At 39.0% G+C, this 21,804-nt stretch overlaps 2 protein-coding genes across 2 annotated transcripts in view; one reads left to right on the forward strand and one right to left on the reverse strand.

Annotated features, from left to right (window-relative positions):
- Positions 1-21,804, reverse strand: part of chsy3 (chondroitin sulfate synthase 3) — a 131,203-nt gene that overhangs the window by 89,228 nt on the left and 20,171 nt on the right. The gene's annotated exons all lie outside the window — the stretch shown is intronic.
- On the forward strand, positions 7,745-11,857 carry LOC307118693 (uncharacterized protein). Its single transcript, XM_079804411.1, has 2 exons — positions 7,745-7,804; positions 8,083-11,857. Exon 2 carries the CDS (start codon positions 10,020-10,022, stop codon positions 10,806-10,808), a length of 789 nt encoding a protein of 262 aa, XP_079660537.1. The 5' UTR covers positions 7,745-7,804; positions 8,083-10,019; the 3' UTR covers positions 10,809-11,857.

Raw genomic sequence — 21,804 nt, forward strand, 5'->3', positions numbered from 1 at the left:
TCGCGACTGACAGCTGTGGCCAAAAAACAGAACTGCTCTTATTTTCTGCTCGCTCTCGCAGCGGTGGTGACGTCACATCCGCAGACAGCGCGGGAAAAGACGACCCGCCAGAAAATAGGAAAAATAGGATACAGTCTTATAGGTGCACCCACTGTGAGCGGACAAGGTGTCAGTATGCTCATCAGGAGATGTTTGAGTCATAAATGGTAAAATAAAAAGGCTATTGTTACGTTTATTTTGGGGAAAAAGTTGCATATAGCCCCTTTAAACAACCCATAAAATTGCTTTTCATGTCAGCTCAACTCACCAGCTAGTACTGCATTAAGTATTTCATTTGTTTTTTTTGTCTTAAATAAAGTCTATGCTTCATATGAAATCTAATGAAGATCGCACTCTCTTTGTTTTTGTTTTTAAACGCCTGATTTCAAACTCATTGACATTTGTGAGGAAACAGCTGATCACTTTATGAATTGGCAGCCTGTCCACTTATCTTTAATGTGCTTTCTATTAAACATTAGAGCCCGACCGATATATCTGCATTTTCAAAACTATCGGTATCGGCATTTATGATGGCCGATAAATGAATACAAAAAAAAACTAAACTATGAGTGTTGGCGTTTCATAGTTTGTCCACCAGAGGGCACTCTACAACGTGCAGATTGACAACACAGCTGATCCAGCGGAGTCATGCTGCGCCTCGCGAACATTCACAACAGATCATCCGTGAAGTGCATGGTAAGGTGGCAACTGTCACGAGACATACATTGCTTGAATAACAATTAAAAGAACATCCCCATCAGTTCTCTTAACTCAAATAAGCATGACAAAATTTGTGACTGTCAAGTTCAGGTTTGCTGTTACATGTAAGCCAAGAGTGAAACGGAATTAGCTTACGTTAACTTGTTACAGTATAGTTGACTGACTGTCAGTTAACTCGGACAATGTGACTGAATAAGATTCTTTAATAGAGTGACAGTTTGACAGCATGAGACGTATCATCTCTCCCCTGCCCGTTATTTTGAAAAAAGTATGTTTACAATATTTTGCCGATCATTTCTAAAGCTAGACTTTAGCTAACCACAAAGCTAGCTAATGCTTGGCTATCAGTGGAAGACCGCTAACATTAATGCGCTTGGAAATCACAACAAATTTTTCTGCCTACATAAAGTAATGATTACTGTATTTATAACTAGTATATTTGTAGTTACAGTCCTTGCATTGTAAGTTAGGCACTTGGAGTGAAGGAAAGTGTTGCTGACTTTGTTCAGACGCAGCATTAACGAGTCACATAATGGATTTACTGCATCATCAGTAGTAGATTTTAGAAGGCAGGCAGAAAATGATTGAAAATGGTTTGTTGTAGCTTGATGGATAGAATTAAAAAAGAGTGCATGTAAAGGGATAAGCAAGTTGACATTGTAATTATAAGGTAGCTCATATTTATACTGTATATATAGTTTATATTTTGCTGTTGTTGTTATTTATCAGAACTTATAGAACTTAACTGAATATTTTTTTCCCAGTCTTGCTCAGTTATATTTATGAAGCTTACCACATCTATTAATACTTTATAGATTTTTTGTTTTGATTTTGTTATTGTGTTTTCGTCCAAAGGACTTTAAGTTTCATATCTTAAGTTTGTATTTTTATACATTTTATTTATCAGAACTTTAATATATTTTTATGCTCTAAAACAAACAATTTTATTTTTAAACTGCATTATCATATTATTTTAGAGAGGCTGAGGGATAATGAATAACTACAAATAAGGGAAATTTAAGTTTTTTTTACGTGTTTCTGCGTATATATATATATATATATATATATATATATATATATATATATATATATATATATATATATATATATATATATATATATATATATATATATATATATATATATATATATATATATATATATATATATATATCTCGGATTTTTAAAATCACCAAATATTTGTATCGGTATCGGCCTTAAAAATCCTTTATCGGTGGGGCTCTATTAAACATTCATGTTGGAGTGAGCTATATTTGGAAATTAAAATGAAATAAATGCTTTTATAAGAAAAGTCACAGAGAATAAGCAAGCAGTGATTTTGATGATCTGGCTTATTTCTGATATTTTTGTTTTGGCTAGATAAGTTGGTAACTTAAATGTGTCATGAACTGGCTTTTTAAAAATTTGTTTGAGTTCAACTTATGACGTTCACGTGGTTTTTACATTCAAAAGCATCATAATGAATAAGTTATAGGCTATTTTCTACCCTGGTTTTGAGGCTCTCTCAGGAAACACTGGGTTTTGATGGGCGTGCCGCACTGAAGACTTGGAAGTAAACGCCCACGGCTAGGATTGGATAAGATTTGCATATTTAAATGAGCTTCGGCTCCTTGAGTTCACTGTGAGGGATTGTTTTGAAGCATGTGGGAAAACGGCAAGCGGAAAAATTCGTCCGACAGGGCTCGCAAAACGTCTTTATCAAACAAACACAATGATTCATCTCTCATCCACCCGCGATTGATTGGAATGATATTTTTTTATTACTTGGCCAGCCCGATCGGTGGATATAAGCGCAAACCATGCATCACACACATACACACACGCACAAAGGATTCTCCAGCCTGACAGCATGCTAAGGTATGTTAAGTTAGACACGTACACATAATCATTAGATATCAAACGATCTGTAACAATGCAATACTATCACATATAAAAAACATGTTTTACTCACATTAGTGTGTTGCTTCATTCATTCATGTAATCTCATCCTGTCTGCAAATCCAGTCTCTAGTTTACAAACAAATCCGTGATCAGAAATGAAGGAACAAACGCGCAAAGTCTTCACCACGTGAGCTGGATATTCATTAAAAATAAAGTTCATCCATGCATTCATAATATTGGAATCCGAATTAAGCTTATGCGGTATGTTTAGAAATTTGATACGGTTTAGCTCCATGTAGGCCTGTGTTATGTTAGTGTCACGAGTCGTGGGCGGGCCTACGAAATCAGGCGTTGTTCTTCTTCTGTTGAGGCGGTGCTTCACTACACTCAGATGTCATAGCCTGGCACATTCTGAGATCGAACGTTTGCTGGGCCTGGTGTCTATAAAAGCTTTTCTTTGACTAATAAGGAAGTTTTCAGCTCTGAAACTTATACGATATTCTTATATTACCATGACCTGTTATATATCAAAAGCTCAAGAGAAAGTTGACTTCTCAATTCATGACCCCTTTAAAAATTTAGTTGCCAAAATGGTTGGTGAGTGAAAAAGTTACGGTTATATGGTTATAATGTTACTGATGCATCACCAAGAGTGTAATGATCTGAAAATCAGCCTCTCCACAAAATGTTTGAACCCTTTACTCATTTCTCTTTTAATGTTTAAAAATGTAATAATCAGGACTAAAAAGTTTAATTATATAAGCCTCAAACTCTTTAAAAGCCATAACAAAATAACGCTGCTCATTTACAAGCTTATTCACATGACACTGACAAACTTCATTCATCCCGATGGAAAGTATATTTACACTACAACTGGGTTGAAAATATAAATGAATTGATTTTAAGTAATCTCCATTTTAAGGAACCAATATTGATTGATTATGCATGAACAAAACTTCACTAAACATTATTTTTAGCCCATCTCCCATTCAATGTTCACAATAAGCTTTGTGCTTTGGTACTTTTGACATGAAACAGTCTCAGTCTCAAATTCTGTCAATGAATGAACGAACAAATGAACATCAAAAGGCATGTTGAAATTCTTTTATACATGTGCATACGTATGTTTATGTATAATTTCTTATTCTTATTTATTTAGTTTAGTTTATTTATTATTATTATTATTATTATTTTATAAAAAACATTTCTCATGGCATCTGTCTGTATATAGTTCATGGGAACTTTGATATGTTCCTGGTATGTGAATACATTTAAATAAAAAAATTTGATCACAAAAAAAGGCATGTTGGAAGATAGAGTGCAACTTACTCAAATGTATTATGTCTTATTTAATTGCTTGGAAAATACATCAAAAAACAGCTTGTGAACAAAGTCATGTAATGATATTTACCTCAAGAAAAAGTAATTCAGTCTCTATAGTTTGTTAGTCAGCTAAAAAAAAAAAACTCCAGAGTGGAGAATTGATAAATATATTACTATTACATACACATTATATTTTTTACTTAATTTGTAAGTGGGCGACTAATTTATTGTATGTTTGAATATCTGTCATGAAAGGTTTTTGTATGACAACCACCGTTTTAACGTAAACGTTTTATACAAACGATTTTTATATTTAAAAAGGTTAAAAAACTGCCTTATGTAAAATAAAATAAAAAGTATGTTTGTATACCACTTTTTATTAGTTTTTATTGCTATAGTTTTTATTTTAATGTTGATTATCACATTTACAGTGGGGAGAACAAGTATTATTTGATACACTGCCGATTTTGCAGGTTTTCCTACTTACAAAGCATGTAGAGGTCTGTAATTTTATCATAAGTACACTTCAACTGTGAGAGACGGAATCTAAAGAATCCAGAAAATCCCATTGTATGATTTTTAAATAATTAATTTGCATTTTATTGCATGACATAAGTATTTGATCACCTACCACCCAGTAAGAATTCCGGCTCTCACAGACCTGTTAGTTTTTCTTTAAGAAGCCCTCCTGTTCTCCACTCATTACCTGTATTAACTGCACCTGTTTTAACTCGTTACCTGTATAAAAGACACCTGTCCACACACTCAATCAAACAAACTCCAACCTCTCCACAATGGCCAAGACCAGAGAGCTGTGTAAGGACATCAGGGATAAAAAATTGTAGAGCTACAGCTTGGTGAGAAGCTGTTGCCGGAATTATTAGAAAATGGAAGAAGTTCAAGATGACGGTCAATCTCCCTTGGTCTGGGGCCCATGCAAGATCTCACCTCGTGGGGCATCAATGATAATTAGGAAGGTGAGGGAACAGCCCAGAACTACACGCCAGGACCTGGTCAATTACCTGAAGAGAGCTGGGACCACAGTCTCAAAGAAAACCATTAGTAACATCTCAGGGGGGTGATGAGTCGGCCCACCGGGACGATGTGAAGCGGCTGTCATTGTGGTGCAGAGACAACAACCTGCTCCTGAACATCAAAGGAGTTTCAGAAGGAAAAAAAACAGACATTCAATCCATATTCATTGGCGGGTGGAGAGGGTTACAGATTTCCGTTTTCAGTTCATATTGAGAAGGAGCCATTCTGCCCAGTAAGTGCTTGTCAATTTGTTAATTTTATCTGGTTAGTTGGTAGTTAGCTAATGTAATAATAGCTAAAGTAGCCACTAGCCCATGGTTCACCAACATGGTGCCTGCTGGCACCAGGTCGCCCGCAAGGACCACATGAGTTGCCCGCAGGTCTGTTCTAAAAATAGCTCACCATAGCAGCTGCGTTCAGTCGCTTCTGTGTTTATTTAAATGAATCGATATCGATACAATACGATATGACTACGTGTTCGATGAAAACCAGAATCTGAATTAAAATGTGTTTGATTTAAGCCTACATTTCAAAAATTTGTGTCAGAAAATGTATTGTTTTTAAGCCTTTGGCACGTACGATCACACAGGTGTAATCAGTATAGGCTGGTCCCTGGAGCGTATGATCAAGTGCATCACCTGATCAACAGAGACAGGCACGCTCAGAGCTGTCATATATCACAACTTTTCAGTGTTTTCAACCACATACTGTTTATTTTAGGTTTCAAACATATAAATTCACATAAGTACTAAAAAAACAATACATTTAGAGTTTGTAAAATACACACTGATGTCTATGGAAGAGGTAATAATAATCCTTTCCATTATAATTCGACACGTTTTATTCATATCAGATACACATTGTAAGTAACTTCAATGTTTACTCTATTCTATTCCTAGTTCACCAGCCACTTACTTTTAAGTATTTCGGGAGAAGTGGATGAAATCACGTGTTGTAAACATAGAGGTTGTAAATCCAACAGATCCGATTCTCTGAACTGCGTCTGTGGCACAAACTAATGCTGCCTTCACGTGCTATCGGAAATTTGATGATTTCGTGAAATCGTGATTACGAGCGCATTGCATTCAAGTTTCAAAATGTGAGGGCGTTCATGTGCAATGTTTACCTAGGAAACTCGTATTTACGATAATTCCGAGAGCACGTGAAGGCAGCATTACACGGCGGCGCCCATCGCGCATACAGCTCAACTAACGCGATCGTTATAAAGGTGTTTAAACAACAATATACATCCACTTGCATGTATTTGACAATCGGAATATCAGATATTTCATGCCATAGCTAACACATTTGTGAATATTCTGAATAAAAAAGGAAAAAATGACAAAAGCAGATCATCATTCATTCAGCGCTGTTGCTGCTGCGGTGTGTCATGTGACAAGCAATGACGTGTCACCATGGAAACGCCGCCCCCCTCTCAAGTCCCTGTAGTGCGCGCGCGCTGGCTTTAGCGGTGCATTCAAGGGCACTCGTAAAACTGATGTTTGTTGTGACTGCCAGTCTGCCAGAGTTCGGGCGAGCGCGGAGAGGGGAAATCTATATCATCTATATCGTTGCTTTTTTCGATAGTAATATCTTGAAAGTTCATATCTAGATATAGATACGATAACGATATATCGTTCAGCCCTAACATGGGCTCAGGACTACTTTGGCAAACCTTTGTCAAGTACCACAATACGTAGTTACATTCACAAATGCCAGTTAAAACTGTACTGTGCCAAAAGGAAGCCCTATGTTAACAGTGTCCAGAAGCGCCATCGACTTCTCTGGGCTCGGAGGCATCTGGGATGGACCATCACACAGTGGAAACGTGTACTGTGGTCAGATGAATCAGTATTTGAGTTATTTTTTGGGAGGAATGGATGCCGTGTGCTCCAGACCAAAGAAGAAAAGGATCATCCAGACTGTTACCAGCAACAAGTCCAAAAGCCAGGGTCTGTCATGCTATGGGGTTGTGTCAGTGCCCTTGGCAAAGGTAACTTGCACTTCTGTGAAGGCACCATTAATGCTGAAAAGTACATCGAGATTTTGGATTTTCGAATTGACTTGACTTGACATAGCCTTGACATTGCCCAAGAAAAAAATACTTGGGACTTACTTGAGACTTGCACATCTGCGACTTGGTCCCATCTCTGGCTAACTGTGTACTTTGTATATGTACATTTCTGAAATACATAACTTGGACAGTCTCCTCTGATAACAAATCCCTTTAAATTGTAATGTAAATGCATGCATTTTCTGTGAAGCTGCTTTGAAACGATATGTATTGGGAAAAGTGATATACAAATAAATGTGAATTGAATTGAATCTATATGGAGAACAGTGGTTATATCCTTATCTGTAAATGTTACTAATTCATGCAAGTATTTCAATTTTGCATGAAAGCGCGTCAGTCTGACATTAAGCTTTAAACTAGTGCTGGGCGGTATGACCAAAAATTTATATCACATAAATACCGGTATGACTATTTTTTTTCCCCCTATGCATGACTGGATGTTAAAGCACATTTTCTACTGGCAGTAGATTGAGTTAGAATGCCTATTTTACTGTCATGATCAGTGCATATTTTAGAAAAAATTCCACATTAGAGTTAATACAGGTGTGCTGCCCCCTTGTGGGAAGAGTTATTTGTGTTTTGAGTTTCATGTGTTTTGTCCACGCAGAGCCTCCGTAGTTCAGTTATTCTACTAACAATCCTTCAGCAAGTCGATCTCCAGAGTGTTAAAGTCTGTAAATCATTATTTTGGTCCCTGGCAATTATCTGTCTGTAAGTATTTGTTTGATAGTGATCTTAGCTTCCTTTATATTCCAAATTGAGTAATTTTAGCATGTTTTCTATTCCTAATTTGTAAGGAAATATGTGACGCTAGTACTGTTAGCTTCCTTATGGCATTTTCTAATGTATATTAGCTTTGTGCTATTCTCGCGCTAATGCGATCGTTTTTGAGGGTTTAGTTAATTCTAAGCTACTTATTTTATATTTGCATTGTATATTCTCCTTATTGAGATTGTAATATGCTTTCTCTTTGTTTCTGTATGTTACAGTTTTACAGTCCTTCCAGTAAAACACACTAAAACAGCAAGATGCTTCCTAGTTCTTTATTGGAGACTGTTAGCTATCTGTAAAGCTAGTTCACACACACTAGTAAAGGCAGAATAGTAAAAAGACAGATGGAAGGTCAGCCAAAAGTCGATACAGAAGACAACACTGCTGTCCCGGATCGCCAAAGCACATACAGCAACGTTGGTGACCTGTGGGAAACAAGATCGAACTGTTCCAACATCTCACTGGGCCAGTCAGCGGTCACGTGCCAGTCAGCTGTCACGTGCCAGTCAGCGGTCAGGTGCCAGTCAATGGTCCAGTGCAAGCGTTTTGGCAGCAAAGGCACGTGCTAGAGCAGCTGCCGCTCAAGCACAGGCATCATACGCTGACAGAGAAGCAGAGGTGATAAAAGAAAAGGCCCACATCGAAGCTGAAGCTACAAAAAAGAAAGCAGAGCTCAGCACTGACCTCCTCAGACTGCGTCTACAGAGTGCAGCTGCAGCTGCTAACGCCGAAGCAGAGGTCCTAGAGGCAGCAGCCGTGGATGAAGGTGGAGATACCTGGTTTCCAAAAAACAGCGACAACGTCGTCGAACCCATACCAGTTCCACCTCCACCGGCTAATACCAGCTTTGACTCTGCACAAGCTACCGCACAAGTGCTTCCAGCAGTCCAACGAGTAAAGTACAGTGGTGATTTTGTGCAAAATAAAGTCAAAGAGCTCAGCATACAAAACAGTGAGATTAGTGAATATCAGTTTCAAGAGTGGTGCATTCCTCACAGTATGGCAGCAACAGAGGAGCAGATCGTTCTAATGGCCAAAGCTTGTTCAAAAATGCCCTTTTCACATCTTACTCGCAGCATCCAACCCCAGTTACTACTGACCACACATTTCAGCCACGCTCTATGAATCAGTCTGCCCCTTTCCAGCCCAGGCTATCGTCTGCACGCCCTGTTGTCAGTGCAAATGAGTCCAATTCCCCAGCCACATCAGATTTAGCTAAATATTTGGTTCGCAGAGAGTTGGTTAGCTCAGGGCTCCTGACGTATGATGATAAGCCTGAAAATTACTGGGCCTGGAAGGGATCTTTCGTGCACGCTACAGAAAGATGTCTATTTATCCCCGGGAGAGGAGTTGGATCTCCTCTGCAAGTGGTTAGGTCCCAAATCATCAGAGCAAGCGAAACGATTAAGGGCTGTACACACCTACGATGCCACAACTGGTGTCAAAATGGTGTGGCAAAGACTGGAGGACAGTTATGGGTCCCCTGAAGCAATAGAAAATGCTCTCCTGAAAAAGTTGGAAGATTTTCCCAAAATCGCAAACAGAGAAAATCACAAGTTGAGGGAGCTTGGCGATCTAATCTCAGAGCTTGATGCTGCCCGTGTAGATGGTCTCTTACCTGGCCTGAGTTACCTAGATACGTCCAGGGCCATCACTCCTATCGTTCAAAAACTTCCATTCCACCTCCAAGAGAAATGGATTACTTCAGCTTCTCACTACAAAGAGTACCACCACGCTTCATACCCGCCTTTCCCTGTTTTCGTGAAGTTTATGTGCGACAAAGCTAAAACTCTTAATGACCCAAGCTTTGCCCCCTTGCTTTCTGCTGGTTGCCCAAGTGTTTATAGGCCTGAAAGACTGAGCAAGCCCAACTTCAAAACCACAGTATCTGTTCGGAAAACTGAAATAACTGCTCCAAAAGGTCGTGGTTTCAGAGCAAAGACCTTGGATGAGAGAAAGGCCATTCTGAAGGAAAATAATATTTGTTACAAGTGCTGTTCCTCCGTCAACCACATGGCAAAAGACTGCGACACAAGTGTACATTTTTTTTGGTGTCTATCATCCTCGCAAACCTAACCAGATACGTGTAGTGTTTGACTCTAGTGCCACTCACGAACACACGTTTCTGAACAATGTTTTGTTGACCGGCCCAGACATGAACAACACACTTATTGGGGTCCTCTTGCGTTTCCGCAAAGAACCTGTGGCAATCACTGCAGACATAGAGCAAATGTTCTATTGTTTTGTCATTCGTGAGGACCACCGCGACTTTGTGCGTTTTCTGTGGTACGAAGGTAACGATCCCACAAAGGCCATCAGAGAGTACAGGATGACTGTACACGTGTTTGGAAATAGCCCGTCTCCCGCCATAGCAACATATGGTCTCCGGAGGGCGGCGCTGGCTACACAAGAAGAATACAGTGAGGAGGCCAAACAGTTTGTCCTTAAAAACTTCTACGTTGATGACGGATTGGCTTCCTTTTCTTCAGACGCCAGCGCCATCCAAACTTTGAAAAGCACCAAAGAAATGCTTGCAGACTCTAACATTCGCTTGCACAAAATAGCCTCCAACAGCCCAACTGTAATGGAAGCATTTCCATCAGAAGAACGTGCAAAGGAACTGAAAAACCTTGACCTTGGTGCAGAACCCCTGCCCTTACAGAGAAGTTTAGGGCTTAACTGGGATTTGCAATATGACTGTTTCACCTTCATCGTGTCAAGAGAAGACAAGCCATTCACAAGAAGGGGCATTCTTTCTGCTGTTAACAGCCTGTATGATCCCCTTGGGTTTGCAGCCCCCATCATCGTACAAGGCAAGGCTCTCATCAGAGAATTGTGCTCAGAGAACTGTGAATGGGACACTCCACTGCCAGCAGGAAAAGAGGCACAATGGAAATCTTGGAAAGACTCGCTTATGTCTCGCAAATTCCTAGACAGTATGTGAACACATCACTGCAATCTACCTGTCAACGAGAGCTGTGTCTTTGCAGACGCTTCTACATCAGCCATATCAGCAGTGGCGTACCTTCGAGCCATAGACACCGAAGGTCACGTCCACGTAGGCTTCTGCATGGGCAAGTCCAAATTAGCTCCTAGACAAGTCCACACAGTACCTCGCTTGGAGCTATGCGCTTCAGTTCTGGCGGTGGAGCTGGCAGACATGCTACTAAGTGAACTTGACGTCGAAATTCACAAAGTGAAATACTACACTGACAGCCGAGTAGTCTTAGGCTACATCAACAACAGCAGCCGAAGGTTTTATGTCTACGTCGCTGTAAGGTGGTGCCGATAGGTCTGGGCCGAGAGATGCCATTCAGTCTGAACAGAGAGACCGTGATTTCCCGGAAACAAAGGACTTTTCCAAAGATTACCATTTGAACACTTCCCCAAATACACAACAGCCCCACCCGAGACGCATCACACTGAGACACACACACCACACATCCACACCCTGCACAGCACCCTCTGTATAACTCACTCTCACCCACACTGAAAACTCATTCAAAATCTATGCAACGTTAAATGTATACAATGTGTAACTATGCATGTTTAGTATCATTTGAAACGTATCAGTGCGTCTGGTAAAATGGTCTCATTCTCCTAATCATAATGCAAACCTCCAAGAAGTTATGTAAGTTGATAAAAATACTATGTCTCACCAAAAGGTGACCCCCCACAGATCATCTACTCAAGTGCCTCCTGTATGTAAATAAATGCCCTCCTTTGCAGATGTCAGAACCCATTCAAACACAGATCCTGATTGCCCATTTGTGACCCCCCTGGATGAGGGACCAAAATCTAATTATAACCTCAAACACCACCATTTGTGGATTGATTGAATTATCTGGGTATTTAAGGGAAGGTGATACAAGAATCGTGGAATCTGTATTGAGATTTCCCACACTGCTTGTGTGTAGTTTTTCATGACCAGGTAAAGATTTCTAGAATCCTTGATTCTTGAATTATTGTTTCTGTATATGATTGATTGATGCTTTTTTACTCTTTGAGTTGACTTTTGATTGATGTTTCTTACCTGGTTAATAAATCGTTATGCTTTAAACTTACTGCAACGCATTTTGTGTTCTTAACTCAGTATTTCATGTTATAACCATAACAGTACGGATATCTGCTCAGGTTAGTTTAACACAGACTAAGACACGGTTTTGGTGAAGCTTAAAGAGCACACCGGATTGATGTTTTAGAGCTCCGACTAACACATTGGCGCTAGGTATGTATACTTGGACTGTAGAGGTTGATAGGCTAAAAAAGTCTTTCCGTTTAGAACAATAGTAAATTGTTAGACCAATCTAAACAGGGCAACCTCAATTCCTGATTATTGCAATACTGTTCTAATTAACGTATACGTGGGAAACCACGGCATGATTATAGAAAGTTATCATCAGAATTAGCAAGTTGGTCGCTTGATTCTGTGATAATGGTCATGGCCTCTGATTGGAAACAGTTTTGCATTAATTAAGTGAATTCAGATCTAAGGGAACTGAATAAAAATATTCTGGAATGATCAACGTATTGCACGGGCGTCCAGAATATCAGTGTGTCGCCTCTGCCTTGATGACCAAGACTGACTAGTCCGTAACAGAGATCGTAAACCCGGCCGGTGCGAAACTCTAAACCGTTACTGGAATCTTGAATGCTGAGTATAACATAAGATAAACGATTTAAATTGAAAGACAAAGTATAAATCTAAAGTTAATGGTTAACAAAATCATTTAACACCTTTTCATTTAATGGAGTCAGATGAAACAACAAGGTAAATACATACAAAAGAATGTGTTTAAATTGAACTGTTTTATTGTGTAAAAGGAAAGACAGCGATACGCAGAAACACCTTCTCCCTGCCATTGGACGCCGAGAATTGGACCAGTGGGCGGGGTTTTACAGTCGCCAACCGTGTTCCTCGAATCAGAAGGTCATCTGAACCCAGTCAGTGGCACTTTGTGAGCATCAAAGTCCTCAAATCAATCCTGCCGATCATGGAACACGGCATGTGCCAGCTTCACTACTGAGTTCTACCAATTGGTTGACTGGTCCAGACTTCTTGTGGAAAAGCGATGGGGAGTGTCCTCGTGGAATCAAACAGCTTTCAACTTGTGGAACCTGCCACAGACATTGAAGTACGCCCACAAGTCTCTACATTTGCAACTAAAACTGTGACAAAATTGCTCGGCTCAGTCAGGTTTGAACGCTTCTCCAGTTGGAAACGTCTTACACAAGCTATAGCCAAACTCATTGAAAAGGTCAGGTCTTTCTCAAAAGCTCCTGAATCAAATGAACCAAAGATGGACGCTCTAACACAAGCAAAATTAGTGATTGTACGAACTGTTCAAGGCGAGACATTTGGAAAAGAATTAAAAACTTTGAACAAAGGAGAGGACATACTAAAACACAGTCCACTGAAGAATCTCAATGTGTTTTTAGACAAAGAAGGACTGGTGCGAGTAGGAGGACGTGTGACTTCTGCTGATAGAACTCAAGAACAAAGCCAGCCCATCGTTATTCCAAAGAAGCATCACATTGCTGCTTTGCTGGTTCAGTTCTATCACAAACAGGTTGTGCACCAAGGTAGACTCATCACAGAAGGAGCTATCAGGTCTGCTGGACTGTGGATCTTTGGAGGGAAAAGGTTGGTGACAAATCTTCTCAACAAATGTACAACCTGCCGCAGGTTAAGAGGAAATGTTCAACAACAAAAGATGGCAGACATTCCATCTGATCGCCTCATCCAATCTCCTCCTTTCACACATGTTGGGGTGGACGTGTTTGGTCCATGGAACATCAGCATCCGCCGGACAAGAGGTGGTGTGTTAGAGAACAAACGCTGGGCAGTAATGTTTACCTGTTTAGTTACACGAGCAGTTCACATTGAGGTAGTTGAGTCTCTCTCAATTTCAAGTTTCATAAACGCTCTCAGGAGGTTCCTGGCCATAAGAGGCCCCACCAAGCTCTTTCGATCAGATTGTGGAACGAACTTCGTTGGAGCATGCAAAGAGCTTCAGATAAGTTCAGAAGATTCAGAGCTTCAATCCTACCTCAAAAATGAGGCATGCACTTGGAAGTTCAATCCACCTCACTCCTCTCACATGGGAGGGGTGTGGGAAAGAATGATCGGAGTGGCCCGACGTATTTTGGACGCTATGCTGCTGAAAGTTCACTCTCCAAATCTGACTCATGAAGTACTTGTGACGTTCATGGCAGAGGTAACAGCCATAATGAATGGTCGTCCATTAGAACCTCTGTCTTCCGACCCTCAACAACCCGATTTGCTGACACCAGGAGCCCTTCTCACTCAGAAAATCTGTCCGGTCTCTATTCCACCTGGAGACTTTGACCTAAAGGACTTGTACCGGAAGCAATGGAAACAGGTGCAAAGTCTTGCCAACTCATTCTGGAAACGATGGCGAGAAGAGTATCTGGCATCCCTTCAACCAAGAAGAAAATGGCAAGCAGATCAACCAAACTTAGCCATTGGTGACGTTGTTCTTCTAAAGGACACTCAGGTCAAAAGAAATGAATGGCCTACTTATTGTGGACACTTATCCTGGTCAAGATAAAAGAGTACGTAAAGTAGACATACGAATAATTAAAGAAGGCACTGCTAAGGTGTACTCAAGAACTATTTCTGAAATTGTGTTATTAGTTAAAGGTCAATAGTGATATAGCAGTATATCAGGCGGGGAGTGTGCTGCCCCCTTGTGGGAAGAGTTATTTGTGTTTTGAGTTTCATGTGTTTTGTCCACGCAGAGCCTCCGTAGTTCTGTTATTCTACTAACAATCCTTCAGCAAGTCGATCTCCAGAGTGTTAAAGTCTGTAAAGTCTGTCCCTGGCAATTATCTGTCTGTAAGTATTTGTTTGATAGTGATCTTAGCTTCCTTTATATTCCAAATTGAGTAATTTTAGCATGTTTTCTATTCCTAATTTGTAAGGAAATATGTGACGCTAGTACTGTTAGCTTCCTTATGGCATTTTCTAATGTATATTAGCTTTGTGCTATTCTCGCGCTAATGCGATCGTTTTTGAGGGTTTAGTTAATTCTAAGCAGTGTTTCCCCTACCATTGTTTTGGGGGGGCGCCCCGCCCTCCCAAAACGACCTCCCGCCCCCCCTGAATGAATGACAAAAAATATTTGTCTTTACGGTCGACAATAAGAATTGCCCGATGGTTCAGTGCCAGCGTGAAAGACACTCGGGCCAATGCTGCATCTTCACGGAAACTGATCATTTGAGCATTTTTAAGCCTTGCCAATTTAAATATTCAAGCGCTCATAGACGAGAAAGTGTGTCTCTCAGTTTGCTCGTCGCGAAGGGCAGCAACACACCACACACACACACACACACACACACGGACGGCCACGCGTCTTACAGCGCGCGAATATTCACACAAAATTATATCAAAATGACTGTCTTGTTGAGTATCATTGTAAACATAGTCGGTTAGGTCTTTTAAATGAACGTAAACATGAAATTTGTCAGTCACCGCCAGCATTTATGCTCATTTTCACAAGTTTTAATGGTCCACAGAATATCTAAACATGCAATATATCAAAAGAAAGAACAGACCCACTGTTTTATTCCAGCTTCATATATTATTTTTTTAATCAACACTTGAATGTTGCAAGTTTCATGAAAAAGCAACATTTTGAGCATAAAGCTGAAAAAATCACGTTTTTGTAAAAGACTACGTTACGTCCGAACGATGAACAAAACACAGTAGGTGATGGTGTCCATCAACACCCCAAAGCTTGACAGTCCTATAACTCGTCCTGGGTTGACATTTCATTCAATAACATTAGACAGTTGTGATTTACATGCTGTTTAATGGTGATGATCGCGTTATTTTACATATGCATCTGCTTACACATGATATCGCACGTTGCTTCTTCGGCAGTGTTTTGATCAGGAGATTCTGTTCTCGTGCAGGAAATGCGCTACAGCGCCCCCTACCGTATAACAGTGAAAACATGGAAAGACGGAAAATATCGTCATTGGCTATATAAATATTGAGATAACAAAAAGACAAAAAAAAAAAAAATCACTCACTGCTCTTGACTGAATAACTTTTAATAAGGGTTCATCTATATTTATATGCAGTGGCATATCATTTTATGCAGACTATGCAGTTATATTTTACATTTGATTACTATTTTTGTAGGCTACCTGACAATCTAGTTTTGACCTACATGAAAAGAACTGTTTATTTCATTTGTATATGTTTGTTCTGCTTTATTTATTTGTGCTTTTGCTCATAATTTGATTATGTGTTCTTATTTTATTACTGACGGTCTTTAACAATATAAAAAAAATATATGAGTTAGGATATTAGTTTTTAGAGTCATAACCTTATTTATTAAGCTTATATGGCTCAAAAACAATACTAGGCCTATTTTATTTTATTTGTCTTTTTTTTGTGGTGGGGTCAGTGAAAATTCTGACAGGGCAAGTAAAAATTTGAACCCCTGAAAAAAATCCTTAGCATTGAGCCCTGAAATATAGTATATATATTGTTTATATTTATTTACCAAATTAATTAATTTATTGTCTATGGCAACACCACGTATCCGTAACACTCCCGATCCGCGACACTAGTAGCCTAGTTTCGTGAGCCCCCCCCCCCCCCCCCCCACAAAGGAGAATTGTATATTCTCCTTATTGAGATTGTAATATGCTTTCTCTTTGTTTCTGTATGTTACAGTTTTACAGTCCTTCCAGTAAAACACACTAAAACAGCAAGATGCTTCCTAGTTCTTTATTGGAGACTGTTAGCTATCTGTAAAGCTAGTTCACACACACTAGTAAAGGCAGAATAACAGGTTTGCAAAACCCATCAAAATGATGCTGTGGGGAGACAACAACCAATAAAACACCGACCTGCAACACACTCATTATAGACACATGAATATTAAAATATGACCACGGAGAGAAAAACAAAAAAACAGTTGAGGGCACCTTAAGCATTTTAAAAATCTAACCCTATATAACAACCTGCCAAAACGAGGGAGGAACGCCAAAGAACAATTAAAAGGTTATTTTCAATACATTTAAGAGTACTACAGTCTCGTAACAAATGACACACGCAAGTTTAACACAGAAAGAATAAAGCAGTTACTTTTTTGGCCATTCTTCTTTGAATTGTCAGTCTATTTATTAATTTACATCAATGTCTTCGGTGTAGCAGAATAATCCATCGGGTCATCGCGGTTGTGATCAGACGTACGGCTGTAGTATCAGTGTCCTTGTTTGCATACATTTCATTTGAAGAAGACATGATGAAATATGTGCGCATTCACGCTGCTGGTTCGTGTTTAGAGTACTAGAGTAAATGAAATCTGTCCATAAAAACTTAAACGCGCTTGCTCTGGTCTATATCTGTGCTATATGATCCATGTGGTGAGTGTTGTTAATCTTATCACAGCGCACCGCCATAGTGGACATTATTAGGTGCACTCATTCAATCCCACATTGCACCACAATAACGAGTGTACAGCGGATGTACACACAACGGCTGTCCGAATTCACACACTCGTTTTCATTCACTCATTCAAGTGAATAGTTCATTAGTGGATAACGTAGGGAAGAGTGAATGAGGATTTAGGGGGCGATTTCGGATGTAATGCGATCTTAGCGGTGTCCTCACTACTGTGCAACAGTGAAAAAGGGACCTGTCAAACAGTGTCGCATTGCGCTGCCCCGTGTTCTGAACGTTGTTTAAGCGACATATACCGGTATTGCGTTATAATCAAATTTCATATCATAACAAAAATAAACACCGGTATTCGGTATAAACCGGTATACCGCCCATCACTACTTCAAACTTCACTGAACGAGCACAGGCGCAGCGCACACGCTTGTGCGTCAAACAAACAGAACGCAGCCAATAGGAAGACAATTCATTATCAGCGCAAAAACATTCATTTAGCTGAAATATCTGCTGTTGAACGATAAATTTAGGTTTAAAATTCAACATGTAATTCACGTATTTTATGAAGTAGTAACTGTAAAGGGATAACAGCGTGTAATTGAATATATATTTAAGATGTTTCTGAATGACAGTAACAGGTTTATTTATTGTATTTTATTTTACAGACAGACATACAGACCAAAATAGTGCAGTACCGAACAATCTAGTAATTCCATAATTCCAGAAGTGAAATACAAGTGTGCGTGTGTGTGGGTGGGTGTACAAAAACAGTAACAGGTTTTTGTCCATAGCGAATGTGTGTGTTCCTGCAGAAAATTCCTCTTATCTGCCAACTGTTCATGTTTTTTGTGTTTTTGTTTTTCTTTAATATAATTTTAATGTGGGGATTTAAACTTTCCTTTTGCATATTAACTTTTTTTTGCACTTAATATATAGCACAGATATACCCTTACGAAAATTAACCATGGGTCTATTAGATAGTAAAACCATGTTTTTTTGGCATTTGTATAACCACAAATACCAGTTAAACTATGGATTAAAACAAAATATGGTTGATTTGTGGTTACCATGGAATAACTACAATAACCATGTTTTATTTATTTATTTATTTATTTATTGTAATAAATGTATTTATTTATTTATTTATTTAGTGTGTTTTGACAGTAAAAAAGACACTTATCCAATTAATCGATTAATCAAAAAAACAATCGACCAACTATCAAAATAATCGTTAGTTACAGCTAGGGTTGGGTATCGTTTGGGTTTTTTTCGATTCCGGTGCCAAACCGATACTTTTAAAACGGTTCCGGTGCCTAAACGGTGCCTGAACCGATACTTTTTTTTTTTTAAAAGGCCACCAAACGAGGTGGATGACATTAAATGGCTTTTTATTTATTTATTTATTATTTAAATTGAACCATTTATTAAAAGTTTAATGTATACTTAAATGTATGAATATAAATAAATACAAAACACAATTTACTTATTTACAAATTATAATTGACATATTTACAAATTCACATTAAAACCTAAGCCACCCAACTACAACAAGCCTAATATAACTCTAAATAACAGTTACAGTAATAACAGCAGTCGTCTGTATTCTTGCTCTGCTACAAACCAGCTTCGAGCTTCAGCTTTATTTTGAAATATGATCATATTCTCTGGCTAAATATTTTAGAACGCATCACCTTAATGTTTCCATGGCGACGCGTCATGTTTCTCACATGACACACAGCAGCCGCAATAGCGCTGACAGCTCAGCTGTATCGGGTTTATTTCGTTTTTTCTTTTTATTCAAAATATTCACAAACTTCTTAACTGTGTCACGAACTATCTGATGTTCAAATGCGTGAGTGAATGTGTGTTAGTTGATCTATAAAGCGCAATGGGCGGCGCCATGTTAGTTTGCGCCTCAGAATCGGATCGGTCGGATTTACAACACTTAAGTTCATTCTCGTCTCACGAAATACATGAAAGTAAGTGACCAGTGAACTGGAAGAAGAATAGAGTAAACAATATAGTTACTATATAATGTGCATTTATCTGATGTGAATAAAACACGTAACGTTAGTCAAATTATAACCGTCTGAAAGGATTGTCATTGCCGCTTTCATAGACATCAGTGTGTGTTTTTTGCTAGTAGCCTACTTATGAACATTTAAATGTCTGAAACCTGAAATAAACATGATGTGGTTGAAAACACTGAATAGTTGTCATGAGTTGTGATGTGACCAGCGCTGAGCGTCTGTCTCTGGCTCAGCCAAAGCGCGAAAGCACGTTTGAATTTTGGCACCGAAATGAGGAACCGAAATCTGCGTTCTGATTCGGTCCGGTACATACCGGTTATATAAGTACCGGTGCCATATTGGAACCGGATTTCGGTACCCAACCCTAGTTACAGCCCTATTCGTGAAGAAGAAGAAAAGATTTTGACTCAATGACGGTGAGCTCGGAGCTATATACAGGGAGTGCAGAATTATTAGGCACGTTGATTTTCTGATCATATTTTTTTTCAAGGCACATTTGACCGATTCCAAACCACAGTAATCCTAATAACTACTATTGGTTTAGTATTTAATAATGTATAAGTGATATATAATTGTTCATGAAGGCTGGAAATGAAAAACACCTTATATTCAGGTGTGCAGAATTATTAGGCATGTTTTCTTTTACAGATAAATTGAGCCAAAAAAGAGATTTAACTCAGACTGAAAAGTCAAAAAGTATTAAATGCCCATGAGAAGGATGCAATACTAATGCAATACTAGACATTGCAGTTAAGGCATGACCATTGGACAGTGAAATGCTCATTGGGTCAGCAGGATCTGACAAAAACAGGTGGTGAAGAAAAGACACATGTTAACTGCAAAAGAATTAAGAATTAAGGTGAAGAATTAAGGGTGAAACCATCAGGAACCCTTTAGTCTCCAGCGCCACCATTTTCCAAAGCTGCAACCTACCTGGAGTCTCCAGAAGTGCAAGGTGTCAGGATCTCAGAGACTTCAGTTAGGTAAAGAATCCTAAAAAATGACCCCCACTAAATAAGAATCATAAGCTGAAGTGTTGTAAAATACATGAAGCCTGCTTTTTTATAGGCTTTATAGGTTTTATAGGTTGAGAATGACTCTTGAAGGACCAGCACCACATCCTCTAGTACCACTGTTTGAAGAATTCATCTTCCAGAATCTGTTTTTGTCAGATCCTGCTGACCCAACGAGCATTTCACTGTCCAATGGTCATGCCTTAACTGCAATGTCTAGTATTGCATTAGTATTGCATCCTTCTCATGGGCATTTAATACTTTTTGACTTTTCAGTCTGAGTTAAATCTCTTTTTTGGCTCAATTTATCTGTAAAAGAAAACATGCCTAATAATTCTGCACACCTGAATATAAGGTGATTTTCATTTCCAGCCTTCATGAACAATTATATATCACTTATACATTATTAAATACTAAATCAATAGTAGTTATTTGGATTACTGTGGTTTGGAATTGGTCAAATGTGCCTGGAAAAAAAATATGATCAGAAAATCAACGTGCCTAATAATTCTGCACTCCCTGTAGTGAAAGGCTCTGTCTTCTTTCACCTGCGTGATGCAATCAGACTTCAGTATTTGTGAAAGGAAGGGGATAACCCCCATAGCGTAGTAATGCAATGTTGAGAGACCAGCTCTAAACGAAATAAGAAATGCAGAATGAGTGGAGGATCTGGAGAATCTTACTCAAGGACCTGTCAAAGACCAGGAACATGTTTTAAAGTGCCCCTATTTGCTACGGTTTAGTCTCCTACAACAGGTTTACATGCATTAAAGGTCAAAAAACACTTTCATTAAATCATTTTCTCATAATATACACTGCACATCACCACATTGTTCAATGATTCTCAAACGACTCGATGGATGAATCAGTCTCTGTAAATCCCTCCTTTCCGCAAACTACTCTGCTCTGATTGGTCAGTTGGCCCAGTCTGTTGCGATTGGTCTACCGCTTACAGCGCACGTCGGAAACAAACAACCATTACTATAAACTTCATCTCAGTGCGGAGGTTTCCTAAAGCTCTATGATTTTACACACTGTGAAGACAGTAACGATGGTGTCATTTTTACCATGTCAATCCAATGCAAGTCTAATGATGAAACATTGGAAGAAATAGTTATTCAACCCGAACCTCCATCATAAGGATGACTTGAGCAGGACATTTCTCAGTGATACTCCTCATTTTGAGGTACATACATCAGCTGTATTTCCTCACCATCAGCATTAACAAGAGTATGTACATCAACAAACTTTAGCATCACTTTCATTTTTATTCTTCAGATGAAACAAATCTGCACAAGTGCAAAGTATGCCTTCAGAAATACCATGCTACATGAATATGGTGATAATATTGTACCACGGTATTTCCATCTGGTACAGCACAGTACTCTTTGTAAGCATGTCATTGAGGTATTAAAAGTAATGTTGCGAGTTTGTCAGTAAACGCTGTGTCAGTGTTTGTGT

Source organism: Gobio gobio (genome assembly GCF_949357685.1).
Source record: "Gobio gobio genome assembly, chromosome: 22".
In the NCBI taxonomy this organism is placed as follows: Eukaryota; Metazoa; Chordata; class Actinopteri; order Cypriniformes; family Gobionidae; genus Gobio; species Gobio gobio.

Bases quoted from the DNA above. Each gene is read 5' to 3' on its own strand.
- LOC307118693 (XM_079804411.1), top strand. From the start codon at position 10,020: ATGAACAACACACTTATTGGGGTCCTCTTGCGTTTCCGCAAAGAACCT.